The 15872-nt window shown below is 37.8% G+C and overlaps 1 protein-coding gene across 3 annotated transcripts in view; it reads right to left on the bottom strand.

The window, feature by feature from the left end:
- Window positions 1-15872, bottom strand: part of ZNF385B (zinc finger protein 385B) — a 458430-nt gene that overhangs the window by 158672 nt on the left and 283886 nt on the right. For all 3 annotated transcript variants that reach the window (XM_006878783.1, XM_006878784.1, XM_006878785.1), the window contains exon 2: window positions 5318-5460. In XM_006878783.1, coding sequence (XP_006878845.1) covers window positions 5318-5460 — 143 coding nt within the window. The remainder of the gene's footprint in view (window positions 1-5317; window positions 5461-15872) is intronic.

Raw genomic sequence — 15872 nt, 5'->3', positions numbered from 1 at the left:
GTTTACAGAGACTTCGGATTTCCATTCATTCATTGTTGTACTTCTCTCCCTGCCCAACATCTCCCTGCCCCAAGAATATATTGTATTTTAAGAAACTAAAAACTTTGATTCTTAATTAAAAGTTCTTGAAACTAAGGCCTAGGACAAAGAAGTTAGTAGTTACTCACCATGGTTTCCGTACCAATGGTAGAGAATGGTAGAAACTAGAGCTGGAGAAAATCTCATAACTAGCTATTGTGTTTAAAGAAAAAAGGTATTGTGTTTAGATTAAAGGCAAGGTCCAACAAATGAATGGATAGAGAAGATGTGGTATATTCATACAACGAAATACTATTCAGCACTGAAAAACAAGGAATGTGGTATATTCACACAAGGAAATACTATTCAGCACTGAAAAACAAGGAACTCACAAAATATTATACAAAATGGGTGATCCTGGAGTATATTATGCTGAGTGAAATATCTCAATCACAAAAGAACAAATACTGCATAATGCCTCTGTTATAAAACAGGACTGACATGGGGGTTGGGGGGAAACTAAGAAAAGAGAGGATAAATAATGAACACTGAATTGAAACAGATGAGGTTAAGAACTGTTTAAAAGGAATATATGATTGGCTATTATTTGCATGACATCAGTCCAGAATAAGAGATGCATAGCAAAGTAGACTGGAGAGGGGAAGAGAGGGAATTTTGCAACAATGAATGAATGAATGGAAATCCAAGTGTTATGTGAACTTTGTTAAAATCACAATACAAATTTTATTTATGGGAGCTCTGGTGGCTTAGTGGCAAGATACTGCACTGCAACCCCAGAGGCACATGGTTGAATCTACCAGATGCTCTGCTGGAGAAGGAGGGACAATCTCCTACTGTACCAGCCAGGTCTGATTTGACGGTACACACACACAAAAATAATAAAATAAAATAAAATAAAAATTATTTATAAAAAGATAAAAATAAAAGTAAACGCTTAATATTTATCATTGTTGTTGCTCTGTACCAGAGTCAGAAATGACCCAGAGCTGGCCCTGCAGTGGGTTTTCAGAGGCAGTTAATTACATGGGAGGAGACTGCCCATCCTTCTACAGCAGAGTGGCTGGTGGCCTTGAGCCACAGTGCAGCTTCTTGTCATTATTAGGGGCTCAGAAATGTTGGTATTCTCTTTGCATAATGTTGTTGTTATGTGACATTGAGTCGCTTGCGACTCATATTGACCCTATGTACAAGAGCCCTAAATGCCGTTCTATACTGTGCCAACCTCGCCGTCTCAAACACACTCATTCCCAACTGCATAATGAGGAAACACAAATATTGAATATCAGGGGCTTAGGGCTCTTTTATCTGCTCCTCTTCTTTTCTTTCAAGAATTTTATTAAGCATTTGTACCAGACATCAAGGATACAAAGATAAACAAGGGATAGCTCCTGTTATCAAACTCATAGTGAACATAATCAGAACCCAAGGAGGATCCAAGTTTACTCCTGCCCTTCATAGTCATCAAGGGGCTGGCCTTGTCTGGCTCCCCATTGGACTTATGCCCTGGAGCACGTCTCTCTTCTGTCCTCCCCCACTAGGTTTTCTACTTGTCACTGTATGAAAAATTTAGATAGTTAATTAGATTATGGTTTAGAAATGTTATAAATAGTGAGGCAATCTGGAGGATACTTTGGGAACAGATAAGATGAATATTTAAATCAGCCTCAAGGGTCATAGATGACTTCCCCTATAGGCAGTGATATCTAAGTTGAGCCTTCAATGACAGTTAAAAGTGGAGTAGAAGTGATGGAAGTAGGGAGTCAGGCAGGCTTTAGGGAGGAAGACTGGATTTTTAATAAATTATGTTTGGGTTTGTATATTTTTTTAACTGCAAGTGATTCAGAACACCCTCCTTCCTAACGTACAGCTGCCGAAGCACCAGAGACAGATCAGGCTTCCCTAGTCAGGCTTCCTTTGACATACGGCCCATTGTAAATTATCAAGGATTTCAACTCCATCTTGAACATCACATCTCCTCACAATTCAAGTTGGGCAATATTTCAAATTCTTTCCTTATTGCTTATTTAATTATTGAGAGAGATTTTGTTAGTTGTGGAGTTTATAACAAGAAAATCACTCAATGAATGCTGTGATATGTAACTATTAAAAATAGCTTACCATAGAACAGTAGCATATTCAATTTTAGAATTACAGACTCTCATTCTTGTTATGTGTATCATGTAACAGTATTTTATTCCACCATAAAAAAAGAGAAAACTATTTTTATATATTTTAAACTCACTTAAAATTTTATATTTTGAACTATAAGGCTTCAAATTATACCTTTAGGGTATAGCATTTTCATTCTTCTTATAACAATTAAGAGATTAAAACAGACCATATTTCCTATATATATTAACACTAGTTTTGGTGAAAAGTAAAGTGATAGGATGACATTCACCTTGGCTTTCAAAGATCAAGTAGATTATAGCATAGAACATACTTCTGAAAAATCAGTCAGTAATAAATGTTATCTGTTTTAAAAACACATTCTGTTTTATAGATATTGTATGTAAAAGTGCATTTTACACATTAAAAAATGTCCTTTATCTTCCTATTAAACTATTCTGCTAAAAACTATTATGCTTCCAGAAAATAAAAAGCACAAAAGATTTCTGATTTAACTTTGTTCACACTGAATAAAATGCGAGGTGGTGAGAGCCCAGAGAGACAAAGATAAAGAAAAGCCAAAACATGAATTTTGAGACAATTTCAATTCACATCTCAGTTCTCCCTTTACTAATTTTCCTCAACTAGACAAATAATAATCATGACCCACCAAAGTATTCCAAAGGTGGAGTCTTTTGACAGATGTGAAGTAACAGATATATAAAAAGTGTCCTATAATTATTAGTAGTGATTTAAGGCAGTAACACTTTCCTAGAAAAGTGTGGCTATGAAATTGCCTGAGGAGATCTATTGAGTGGGTTGTGTACTTATGTGGAAAAGCGTGTAACAAAAAGGATTGGAAGAAGTTAAACAGCAGCAGGGAAAACTCCTAAGCACGCCCTTCATTCTATATATACATCTATTTCTTTACAAGATCATAGAAAGTCCCTCTGGTCTTCATTTTGAATAGATAGCACCACAGGGCTCTGTTTAGCAAACACCCTTGTTATAATAAAGAAAGAAGAGAGGAAATGGCTCAACTCATTCTTTTTTACATTTTTTAAATGGCATTTTCATTTGAAAATGAAAGATTTATTTTCTTCCAAAAAAAGGAAAAAGTGAGCGTCAGTTATGAGTATTATTCTTGAACTTCCTCAAATATAAGGCTAATTGTTAGCATACCAAGTAAGAAGCCCTATTAGTGCATTTGCAAGCTCTACAAGATATTGATTAACTATTATAAAAACCATATTTGCATCTTAAAATTTATGAAAATACTGTTTCCAGATCTAATAGTCCTTAAAAGAGAAACATAAATAGGCATTTTGATCCCTTAAAACAAATGAGTTTCAGAATAGTGATAATCATGTGATTATAGTTATGAAAAGGCAACAGTGATTATTAAGTATATGTGTGTAATATACTTCTGAAAGGATGCAGGATACAGCTGCTGACAGCTTTTACCTCCAGGGAAGGATGTAAGAGGGTGCAAAGGGCAAGAGACAGTGACTTTCTCATTCTGCCCTGAATGCTAACATTTTATTTGAATCTTTGAGATAAGTATACACATATCACTCATCTTTGTTTTGGTTTTCTTTCTTTTTTTAAAGGGATAAAAAAAAAAGCACAGAGCAGTGACCACAATAGGAGTAATTTCTGCCAACCACATCATCAATGCTGCTGACAATGACTAGACTTCAGCAGCTGCTAGAAATGCTGTCCTCCAAATGGACATGACTGAAAATAACAACATGGGTAAACATTACTCCAAGTGCACATGAATCAAAATAACAACGTGGAAGAAGTATAGCTTAATTCAATCCCAGTTGGGCTATGTGTTCATCACACATGTTTCAATGGAGGACACACCTGTTTGAGTTTAGACTCTGAAAAAGCACTGTGTGGTGCTTTGGGAAGGTCACTCCCGGTGGATGGATGTGGCCAGGGCCAGCACGATTTAGCTTACTGAGCCGCTCCACTGCTCTAGAAATGACGCTCACCTTTTATCCCTCCTCCCCTTTCCTCCCAATTGTTTGACTTGTTTCTGAAAAATCCAAAGACAAAAACATTCGACTAGATACTCTCAAAGTTAAGGCTAATGTTCTTTAAAAAGTTAACTAATTCACTAGTCTCCTAATTACCTTACAACCCTAAGCCAAGACAGAAGGCCTGTCAGCAGATTTTATTTACAACCCTTGAGGAAAAACCCTCGCACTGTTTTCACTTCATACAGAAGATGTTTGCAGAAGGAAACAGTTGGCAGTACTTCAGATGCTCACTGCCTGGTAGTGTTGATAATGCAATTTACGGTAGCATCTCGAATGTTGTATCACTCATGGTTCACATCATAGCAAAGCGGACTGTATTTATTGACTGAACAGGCATAATTCATGCACTTGTCTGAACTGTAACCTTTTCCTTTACTATCTGCCTAGAATCTAGCTACAGATTGCTATTCTGGTAAATTCTATTGTTCAAAGATGTTATGCTCCACTTAGCAAACGTCCAAAGTGCCCTTCATTCAAATAAAGGTCAGCGGGCCTAAATGAAGGAGATTGTAAATTACAGGTAATTCATTAGTGTTTATTGCATGTTTCAAAGGAGATGTCAAAGTATCGTGCAGACTACTAATAAGTAAATTTAAAACGAATGTTCTCTTTTTATTAATAGAGTCAGAGTCACATGATCTATGAAAACCTTCAAATAAAAATTCCATTAGTAGAGAGTCATACTTTATCTTAGCTCCCAAATAAAAATGCACCCAGGGAGATACAGCCTACAGGGATTTTTCTGTTTGTTTGTTTTCCTTTCTCTCTTTCTAGTAGCAGTGGGGGAAAATCAGTGTGACTTGATACTTTTAAATTGTGTTCTTTAGCATGTAAGCAGCATCCCCAAAGTTATATATGCTCTGAAGCCATTGAAAAGTCCGTCAGTAATGCACAGAGCAACAGTTAAAATATCATTTGAGAAAATATCTATAAGATAAATATGCTGGCTATTGTTTGGACTAACTCCTGTAAATGATCCTGTTTGCACAGCTGAGCAATGTAACCAATCTATGGTCTAAAACGACATGCCAAAGGAACATGCTGTATTTATTGGCTTTTTCTGTGACAGAAATGAACGCGATCAAGGAGGGCATAAGAAAAATTAAAATGAAATTACTCACTGTGTTAAAATTTGGAAAGAGCCCAACAGCAGAACTACTGTCCACTGGGAAAGACATAAATGGTTTGATATCCAGTGAAGGCTGCATCATCAGAGTGGGTGTGCGCACAAGAGCTGGGAGGGGAGTAGTGTGGCATGTACTGCCTGCCAAGAAGAAAACACAAATGAATTCAGTATCTCGTTCATACTCATCCTCTTTCTAAGCCTATAAGACCACTGAGTTGTAACCGGCAAGCAAGATTTTACACAGGAAAAAAGGATAGAGCGCAGAAGGAGTACATACAACGAAGGGGACTCTTCTTCCTTGCTAAGAGAGCAATGCAGAAGCCTTCTTTAGGGCAAAGGCCAGGGCTGTTCAGATACAAAGTGCAGGGATCCTGCAGTAAGTGGGGCAGCATGAGGATTTCTCTTTGTCTGACTCCTCATCTTTGACCAACCAAAACTCAGGACGATGAAAAGGAGCTGACCCTGGAAGCAGATACTCTTTCCTACTCAGGTACAGAGTGACTAGGAGACATGCTTTATGCAAATCAGAGATAATTATAGGGCTTTTACAAGGGGAAACATCTTGAACTCTTATAGTTAGTGTCTGCTCCCAAGAAAACTATGACTCACTCTATTTTCTACAATAACAAATTGAAAGTTGCTCTTAGTTTGAGGGAGCTAGGTAGTCTAGACATTAGACAGCCAGAAAACTGAAAAAAGGGGTAATTATGGTCTGGTTGGTGGCAGGATATTAGGGGCTAGGGAAGGTCTGAGATGAGAAGTCAAGTATTTGAATTCAACTGCTAAAGAAATTTACATTACTAAAAGAAGGTTCCTTTTAATTTTTACATTACTTCTTTAGATATTTTGGTGGTCTTGTCAGTAGGGAGGGAGCTCTGGTGGCTTAGTGGTAATGAGTTACACTGCCAATCAAGAGGCACGTGGTTCAAATCCACCAGCTGCTCCATAGCTGAAGGATGGATAATGTACTCCTGTGCAATTTATATTCTCAGAAAGCCCATTAGAGGGTTAATGCAGCACCATTTCCAACTCAATGACAGTGAGTCCAAGTTTCTTTAGATACTTAGTTCAACCCACAGGATTGTTATTGTGTGCTTTTGCATTGGAATCTACTCATAGCTGACCCTCCAGCAGGTTTTCAGAAACAGAAAATCACATGAGAGAAGACTAACCATCCTTCTCCCACGGAACACTGGTAGACTCCAAAGCATGCCTTTGGAATTATGATGCAGCTTCTTACTACTAGGTCATTAGAACAGTTGACTATTCTGGACATTTCTTTCATTTAAGTAACATTCTAAAGTATGTGGCATCTGACTTCTTCCATTTAGCACAATATTAGCATTGAGATTCATCTATATGCTGAGCTTCATCATACATAATACACTTAATTATGAAATAATATTTTGTAAACACGCAATCCATCAGTTTAACACCATTTGTACGATTTATACTTTTGATATTATTAATAATGTCTATATGAATATTATTGTACAAGTATTTGTGTGGGTATATTTTCAATTCTATTTGGTATATACCTAAGAATGCTGTAACTCTATAACTAATCTTTGAGAACTGCCAGATTGTTCTCTAAAGTAACAGAACCATTTTATATTAACACCTTGAGTGTATGAGGATTTACATTTTTTCTGGCTAAGACTATATATGACCATGCAGTAATTATATGCCTAAAAGCTTCTACTGAAATGTTTACACTATTAAAAAAATCTCTGCATACAGTATCTCACAATCATGAAAAAATTATTTTTCAATGATATTTTTATTGGTGATGAATTTTTAAAATAAGCCCTGGACTTATTCTATTCTATTCTATTCTATTCTATTCTATTCTATTCTATTCTATTCTATTCTATTTATTATTTATTCATTCAGGTGATTCCAGAGAACTGTGGACAATAGTGTTTAATGAACTGTCACATTTCCTTTGCATTGATGCTAAAGTTAGAAAAAAGAGAGCAGACTACCTGAAACCTTGATCTGCAGCAGCAAATCTTTAGATTAAGCCCATTACTGGTGACATGGAGTAAGAATCAGCAAAAACACAAGTGGCCACACATATAGATTAAAGAGTAGTATGTGCTTTGTTTGTGGTCCCCCCCCCCCTGCCCCCGGCCTTGGATGTCAAAATCAGCATTCTGATCTCAGTCTAGCACTCACATAATATAATGTATTTAATTACATATTGTGGGACAAGGATGGGCAATCTCCTCCCATGTGGTATACTGCCTCTGAAAACCCACTGGAGGGTCAGCCATGGGTCAGTTCTGATTTGAAGGTACTCGACAACAATAACAATTGCACACTGCTCTTCTAAATAAGGGAGCATAGGTGACATAGTAGTAAGCAGTTGTGCTGCGAATTCAAAGGTATGTGGTTCAAATCCACCAGCTGCTCCCTAGGAGAAAGATGAGCAATTTCCTCCTGTAAGATTAACTACCTCTGAAGACCCACTGGAGGGTCTGGTATAAGAACAATAACTCTTAAATGGGTATGATACATTTCTTGCTAACTGCAGTGACTGTGGAACAAAGATGCCAATATATCAAATGTTTGCAAAGCATTTTCTAAAAAGATTTATTTTAAAAGCTTTGCTTTAAAAATCAGCTAAATTGGAAAACAGAAACATACCAATTTCTTTTGTAATTTATTATTACAATTATAAAAAGTCTAAAACATAATAAATATAAAGAATTATTCTACCTAAAGCAGCCTGATGCACACATTTATAATTATTTTGCAATTGTAAGTCTTCTCCCAAAGGGTAGTAAAGATTCTTTCTCTAAGCTGACAATGGTAGCTTTGATAACACTGTGTAATACATGGTCCCCAAGGGCCTGGCAAGAGTCACTTTGTGCAAACAAACTAAAATCAAATAGAATGCAACAAAGAACTTGACAAACAGATTGTCACATCAACAAAGGTCAGAATGTACAATGATTCCCCCCTCCACCCAATCAAATCTCTATGCTAATAGAGACAAGGCCTGAGAACTACTTAGTTGCCACCATTCATTAGCATAAAAACTTAGCAGCTGTTTACCATTTCATTAGCATTTTAATGACAGACAATTTTCCATGTTAAACACAGATTGTTTTAAAGTACTGGTAGATCTTCTGAATAAATAGAAACTATCTTTTCATCAATTCTCTCACCTCAAGCTTACTGTTTTAATTTTAAAAACCAGCTATTTAATATTGATTTATCAGGACTAATTTCTTCAAAGAGGTATTTGCAAATGAAAAATGGAAATAATGTGCTTTTCCCCCTCTTTTTTTGCACAGGTTAGTTAGTGTTTGGATCGTTCAGACACCTTATTTCAGACTTTGTTGTTGTAGTTCTTGTTGCAAAAGCAGCAGAGTCTCTATAAGTCAGGACAGATTCCTTGGCTCTTAACCACAAGCTATTGCTGTAAGTCCTCAAGTCAATTCCAATCCCCAGGCACCCTATAACACAGAACTGCCCCAAGTGAGATTTCCCCTGCATTTTGCTATGCTCTTAAGTCAGCATAAGATACAGCAGAAGTCTGGCCAAACGTATATTGCAAAACATCAAGATAGCTTACTTTCTCTAAAATTAAAAACTTGTTGAGATTAAAAAAAATGAGCGAAAACATAATAAGCAGGTCTTTGAATATAAATAAAAAAAGTATAATGTATCCCTTATAACCAGATAGAACAAACCTTTGTCTTTTGTATAAGTTATTTGGCAAAATTAGGCAAGATACCTCCTGTATGTAGCTGGGTGTCAGAGTATTGCATATAATCTGATATATATCATAATGAATCAAGTCATAATATTATTTTATAACAAGGCTTATCATACCACGTAATTACCTACTCCTCCACAGGAAAGAGATGAGTAATCTTATCTCCTGAAAACCTGCTGGAGCATCAGCTATGAATGGTAACAATGATACACAAACACAATAGAACTCCTGGGCTAGTGGTAAGAAATTGTGCTGCAATCCCGAAGGCACATGGTTTGAGCTCATCAGCTGCTCCACTGGAGAAGGATGAGTAATCTCCTCCTGAGCCTCTGAAAACCCGCTGGAGGGTCAGCTGGTTTGTTCTAACTTGATGGTACACAACAACAACACAGCAGAGGAGAATGACTCTATAGAGCTCCCAAGGTGATGATCTTCATGGGAGAAGACTGTCTCATCTTTTTAAAAATACAAACCTGGCAAGCATTTCAAACCACTACCAAGCCAGAGCTCTTCAAATGACAATTACGGAACTCCCAACATTTTGTTGAAGAAATTAAATGAATGGCACTTGAGATTTTCTGCTCAACTCAGCACGGTTTTCACTGCTTTCCCAGGTGTGTTGGTCCTTGTACTGCATTACTCTCTCTCCTCCCAGGAAAATCAGAAGGCAAGCATCAACTCTGCCTTTCTCTAACTAATCACTTCCATTCTTTCATCAGTCAGGCTACCATGTCAGGAAAAGAAATTTCCCAAGAGAGCTGCAATCCTGGCCACGTAGGAGTTATGTATGGGAATAGAGGCTATGACTAAATAAATTATTTTATTTGCTTTTGAATAGTCCACACAATACTAATGGCTGAGATACAATTTTATTATTTATTTAATGCTCTAAATAGTACTATCTTAAGCATATGTGTGTATATGCAAGAAAAATAAGTATATATATATATATATATATATATCTCCAAGTAATTCTCACTAAAATCTAGTTAAAAACATCCATAGAGCGTGCTTTAAAAGGTGCTAATATTAAAGCACAGGTAGTATAGTCCTCACTGTGTTGCACACCTGCACATCTCTGGTTTAAATCCCTCAGCAGTTCTGAGGAAGAAAGATGGCAGTATCTTCCTGCTGCAATTTATGGCCTTGGAAAAACACAAGTCAAAAGAAAAAGACAGAATGTAACAAGCAAATAGATGAAAGGCATAAACAGTCACTTTATGAAGTATATAAATTGCCCATAAACATACCAGAAAACATACCAGAAAATGCTTAGCTGCATTTATCCTAAGGCTATGCAAATTAGAACCACAATTAAGTATCACTGCAGACTCACTAGAAAGGCTGAAATGAAGATAGACTAATCAAGTGTCCACAGTGAAATGGAGCAACTAGCACTCTCATCCTAAAGTGTAAATGGACAGAACAACTTTGAAAAACTACTTGGCCACATAGCCTTACCTGACCTGCATGAGAAATCCCAATACAGGACTCTTTCAAGGTGCTGTAATTGGAATGAGTCCATTTTAAACCCTTCAGTGAGGATTCACCAGAGGGCAAGTTTGGACTCAGTCGCTATGGTGATTTCAACTCAGACATCACTGTTGTTTTAAGTGCCCTCAAGTCCACTACAACTCATAGCAACTCAATAAACAGTGGATCTGATCCCTGCCCTATTCTCATCATCTCCGACGTACTGGAACCCACTGTTATAGTCATTATGCCAATTCTTCTTGTTGAGGGTCTTCCTTTTTTTCTTTCATTCTTAACCTCTTCAAGGATGGTTTCCTTCTCCAAGAACTGGCCCCTCTTAACAACATGCCCAAAGTATGTGAGATGAAGTGTCACTACCCTTGACAGCAAAGAAGCACCCTGACTGTACCTTTTACAAACCATTATTTACTTGTCTTTTTGGTCATCCATGAGATATTTAACACTCTTTTCCAACACCAAAGTTCAAAGGTATCAATATTTCTTCTACCATATATACATCCATATATATGAAATTATATGCATAAGAATGTTCATAGTAACAGTATTTACCATAGCCCACACTGGAAAATGGTTTACATTTATTTAACTGCACATTTATGTGCACTTTTCTGGATGTTATATGTCAAAAGAATCCTTTTATCATGTATTCCATGCTGTTCATTTTAGTCAAATACTATTAATAACATAGACAAAATTCCCCAGTAAATATAACATCTTCAAATACTGTCAAGTTTCTTTATTTTAAAGATGAATGTGTTTTTGTAAGTTCGTTTTCCCACTGCCAGCTTCATTTTGCTCAAAATGATTTGTGAGCCAATGAAAGTTCTTTTTATCGCTGGTATTTCTTCACTGAATTTAAGAAGTAGATGGAGAATACTGACATCACCCAATGATGCCAGGGAGAAAAATGTGTACCTAGAACTTTTGAGTCTATAAACTCTTAATAATTGGCTGTTGTGGGCATGTGTTTCCCATGGGGCAGCTCAGGGTTCCCCCCGAATAGTTCTCACAGCAGCCACCACAGCAGCATCCTGGCAAAATTTTGCACTTAAAAATAAATCCTCCTGAGCACCACTCTGAAGTTTATAAGCAATAATGAAGGGCTGCATCAAAAACCAGCCGTGAAGCCACATCATGATAGATTGGAAGCCACAGTGTGTGTCAGGTTTAGTAGTAATAAGCCAGCTATTACACAAAAGATGAATCTTTTACTAAGATGGAATGAATGGCTTTCCAGGTGCTGTGGCAATAGAACACACAACGTCAAGTAGTGATTCATTTATGCCTAGAGATTTTGTGAATATATTGAGTCTTCTATACTTAAATGTAGGAAAAAATGGTTAAGACTTATTTACTATGTTATAAAAACAATAGTTTGGTTTAACACAAGGTAAGCTACATTGGTAGAGGCTGCTGGGCCAGTGGCAAGAAGTTGTGCTGCAATCCCAAAGACACATGGTGGTTCGAATGCACTAGCTGCTTCTCAGGAGAAAGATTAGCAGTCTCCTCCCATGGGATTGTGCTCAGGCTGTTCGTTCATAGGGTCGCTATGAGTCGTCTACGACTCGATGGCATCAAACAACAACAACAAACCTGTGGGATTTACTGCCTCTGACAACCTGCTAGAGAGTCAGCTATGGGTCAGTTCCAACTCCATGGTACTCCACAGCAACACTACAGTAAGGGGGTCTGGTGGCACAGTGGTTAAGTACTCAAATACTAACAGAAAGGGCAATGATTAAAAGCTAACAGTTGCTCCAAGAGATAAAGATATGGCAGTTGGCTGTCAGAAAGATTACAGCTTTGACAATCCTATAGGGCAGGTCTTCTTCTTTAGAATATAAAGTTGCTATGTCAAAATGTACTCAGAAGCAACAGGTTTGGCTTTTTTGGTGTATGGATGATAGAAAGAGAATTGCTGCCTTTGAGCTGTGGTGCTGGAGAAGAGTACTGAATATACTATGAACTGCCAGGAGAAGAAACAGATTCATCCTTGAGAGGTTGAGGTCAGACTCCTCCTTGGAGGCAAGGATTTTGAAGCTTCACCTGACATATTTAGAACATGCTGCAAGGAGGGACTAGTCCTTGGAGAGGTATGTCACTCTTGGGAGGGTGGAGGGACAGCACAAGAGAGAAGGACCTTGGATGAGATGGATTGATTCAGTGACTGGGTTAATGGGGGTAGGTGTGTCAGAGACAGTGAGACTGGCACAGGATAGAGCATGGTTTAGGGCTATTGTACATAGGGTTGCTATGAGTTGCAGGTGACTTGATGGCACATAATAACAACAATATATATATAAACTGTTTCCCATTTTAATTATTCTTAAGTGCACATACTTTGGGCATGTTGCAAGGAGGGACTGGTCCTTGGAGAGGGACATCATGCTTGGGAGAGTGGAGGGATGGCGTAGGAAAGGAAGCCCCTTGATGAAATGGATTGATTCTGTGAGTGGAGTGGTGGGAATGAGTGTGTTTGAGACGGTGAAGTCGGCATAGGATAGAACGGCGTCTAGGGCTCTTGTGCATAGGGTCGCAATGAGTCACAAGCGACTCGATGGCACATAACAACAAGTGCACAATTCAGTGATGTCATCAATCTTTAACCCTGTTTTGTAACCATTACTACTATTTATTTTCAAATGTTTTCCATCATACTACATATAAATTTGACTAAATAAAAAATCATTGTCACATTCCAACTCCTACTTACTCTGTAGGCCAGGGTGAACTACTCTATTGGGTTTTACTTTACCCTATTGGGATTCTAATGCTATAATCTTTATGTAAGCTGTCATATTTTAATGTAATGGAGCAGCTGGTAGGCAGGTACTTGAGTGCTTAACCACTGTACTACTAGGGCTCCTTAAAGTAGAAACTCAAGCAGAGAAAGCCCAATCCACTGCTGTTGAGTGGATTCTACTCATAGTAACTTTCCATCGGCTCTTTGAAGTTGCAAATGCTACTGAGAGGAGACTGGCCACCTTTTCCTTGTGGAGTGGTCGATGCTAACAGCCTGCCATTTGGCTAGCACTTAACACTTAACCTACTAAACCTAACAACCTACTATTCTTATTGTTGGTAGGTAGCATCTAGTCAGAACTGACTCATAGCTGACCTTCCTTTGGGTTTTCAAAGGCAGTTAACACACAGGAGGAGACCATCCATCCTTCTCTCATGGTGCAGCTGGTGGATTTGAACCATGGGCCTTTAGGCTGGCAGTGCAGCTCCTTACCACTAGGCAACCAGAGCTCCTATCCACTATGATATCCTTACATAATAAAAGACCTTAAATAATAAAACTCCATTTCCTCATCCCCTGGGCTTTGGAAATCACTAAGAAATTTTTTACCTTTATGCATTCACTTATTCTAAGTAGTTAACATACTGGGGTCGTATGAAATGGAGCCCTAGAGGCCTTGTGAGCAGGGAGTACACGGGTGGATCTGAATCTCCAGAGATAGTCAATTCCACTAGCTGCTCTGCGTGAGAAAGGAGGACAGTCTCCCATGAGATTTATAGCCTCTGAAAACCTACAGGAGGATTATCTATGATTCTGTTCTGAGGGGACAGCAATGCATGAGTGAGTGAGGGAGAGAGGAAGGGACAGAGAGAGAGAAGGAGAGAATGAGGGAGGCAGGGAGGGATGGATCACCAAGGACTTTGTACTTTTGTGCCTCATTAATTTTGGTTAGCATACATTTCAAGGCAGATACCAGAATTTCATTTTTTAAAAAATATTATTCTATTGTTGGATATACCACATTTTGTTTATCCTTCTATCTATTAACGGGCATCTGTGTTGGTTCTACCTTCTAGCTGAAGCTCCCTTTTAACGAATATTGAAGTCGTCTCTGATAATTTCAGAATTCCACTAAATTTCAATGGTGAAATAATATTTTAACCAAATTTCTTCTTTGAGTTGAGTTGAAAATATTTTACTTTGTTATAGTTTCTCAAATTGTAAGCAAAATAATATTAGGCAGGGCCATGTAAGAATAGATGAAAATAAGTGAAAACAGGGTTTCAACCAAGGCTTTCTGAATTTTCTGAAATATTTTAATAAACCTGCTGTATCAAAAGAGAATGTCATGTGCTTAGTACCTAAATTCCTAAAAGTTTAGAGACCCAACATTATCCCGAGACAGGCTTTATTAAAATTATCTGAGGCTGAGAATGGATTTGGAGGTCACACTAGCCTGACAAAATTTTCTGGCAAAAAGTCCTGGTGGACCATCCTGAGCTTCATTTGCTGAGTAATTCCACTCTTTGGAATCAAGACGTTTTGTGAGATATGACACCACTTTCTGTGGCAAATAGATCTACAGTCCCCTTGCTGCCTGCCAGGAACTTAATGGCAGCAAAGGACTATGACTAGAGTTAGAAACCTTCCTAAATATAGAGATTTATCCTTAGAAGAGCAATGGCTATATTTCTCAAACCATTGAATATTTCTGGAATAATTAAATTCCATAAAATTTAAGGGGTGAAACACAACTTAAGAATCTGTAAGATTTTCCTCATTTTACATGGAAAAAATGGGATTGTTGTTCTTGGTGGTGATGGTGGTGCTATCAAGTAGAGTACAACTCACAGAGACCCTATGAACAAAAAATGTGAACCCTGTGCTATCCTGTGCCATCTTCACACTTCCTAACACACAAGAGTCTACTGAGGCAATCATAGTATCAATCCACCTGGCTGAGGGTCTTCCTCTCCTTTGCTAACCCGCCACCCTTCCCAGCATCATTCCTCTAGTGTGCATAGGGTTTTCAAAGTCCTGTTATTTAAGAAGGGATGCCAATCCTAATTTCAACTTCATCTTTGTCTAGGAGCTCTATTAAACCCTGTTCACCATGGCTAACTCTTACGGCATCCCAGCAACCCTAAAATATCTCAATACAGCAAACTGACAGACAAATGCTGTACCACTTAGAACAATGTTCTACGCAAACACAAGCAACACTAGGCTCCAAACTGGGACTGTTGTTTTTAATAGCCACTGAGTCAAGCATGACTCATAGTGACCTTATGAATAAAAGACCTGAAGACTTTCTATAACAATCGTCATTTTTCAAAGTTCATAGAGTTCCGAAGCCATCTTGTCTAGGAAGTGCATGCCACTCCTAATCTACTATGTTGTTATGTTATCAAGTCAGAAACCTCCATCAGGTTTCAGTAGCTGTAATTTATTTGAAAGAAAACTGTCTATTTTTTGCTCTTGGATCAGCTGGTGGACTAGAACTAAGTCTTTGAATTTAAAGAGCAGCTCTTTACCAGTCGGTCACAAGAGCTTTCTTTTTTAAAAAAAATATTTTTAAATTATTTT

Source organism: Elephantulus edwardii, unplaced genomic scaffold, assembly GCF_000299155.1.
Source record: "Elephantulus edwardii isolate Elephantulus edwardi_28Jun2011 unplaced genomic scaffold, EleEdw1.0 scaffold00001, whole genome shotgun sequence".
NCBI classification, from domain to species: domain Eukaryota; kingdom Metazoa; phylum Chordata; class Mammalia; order Macroscelidea; family Macroscelididae; genus Elephantulus; species Elephantulus edwardii.
Note: the sequence above shows the minus strand (reverse complement) of the source record. Positions and strands in the feature narration are given on the sequence as shown.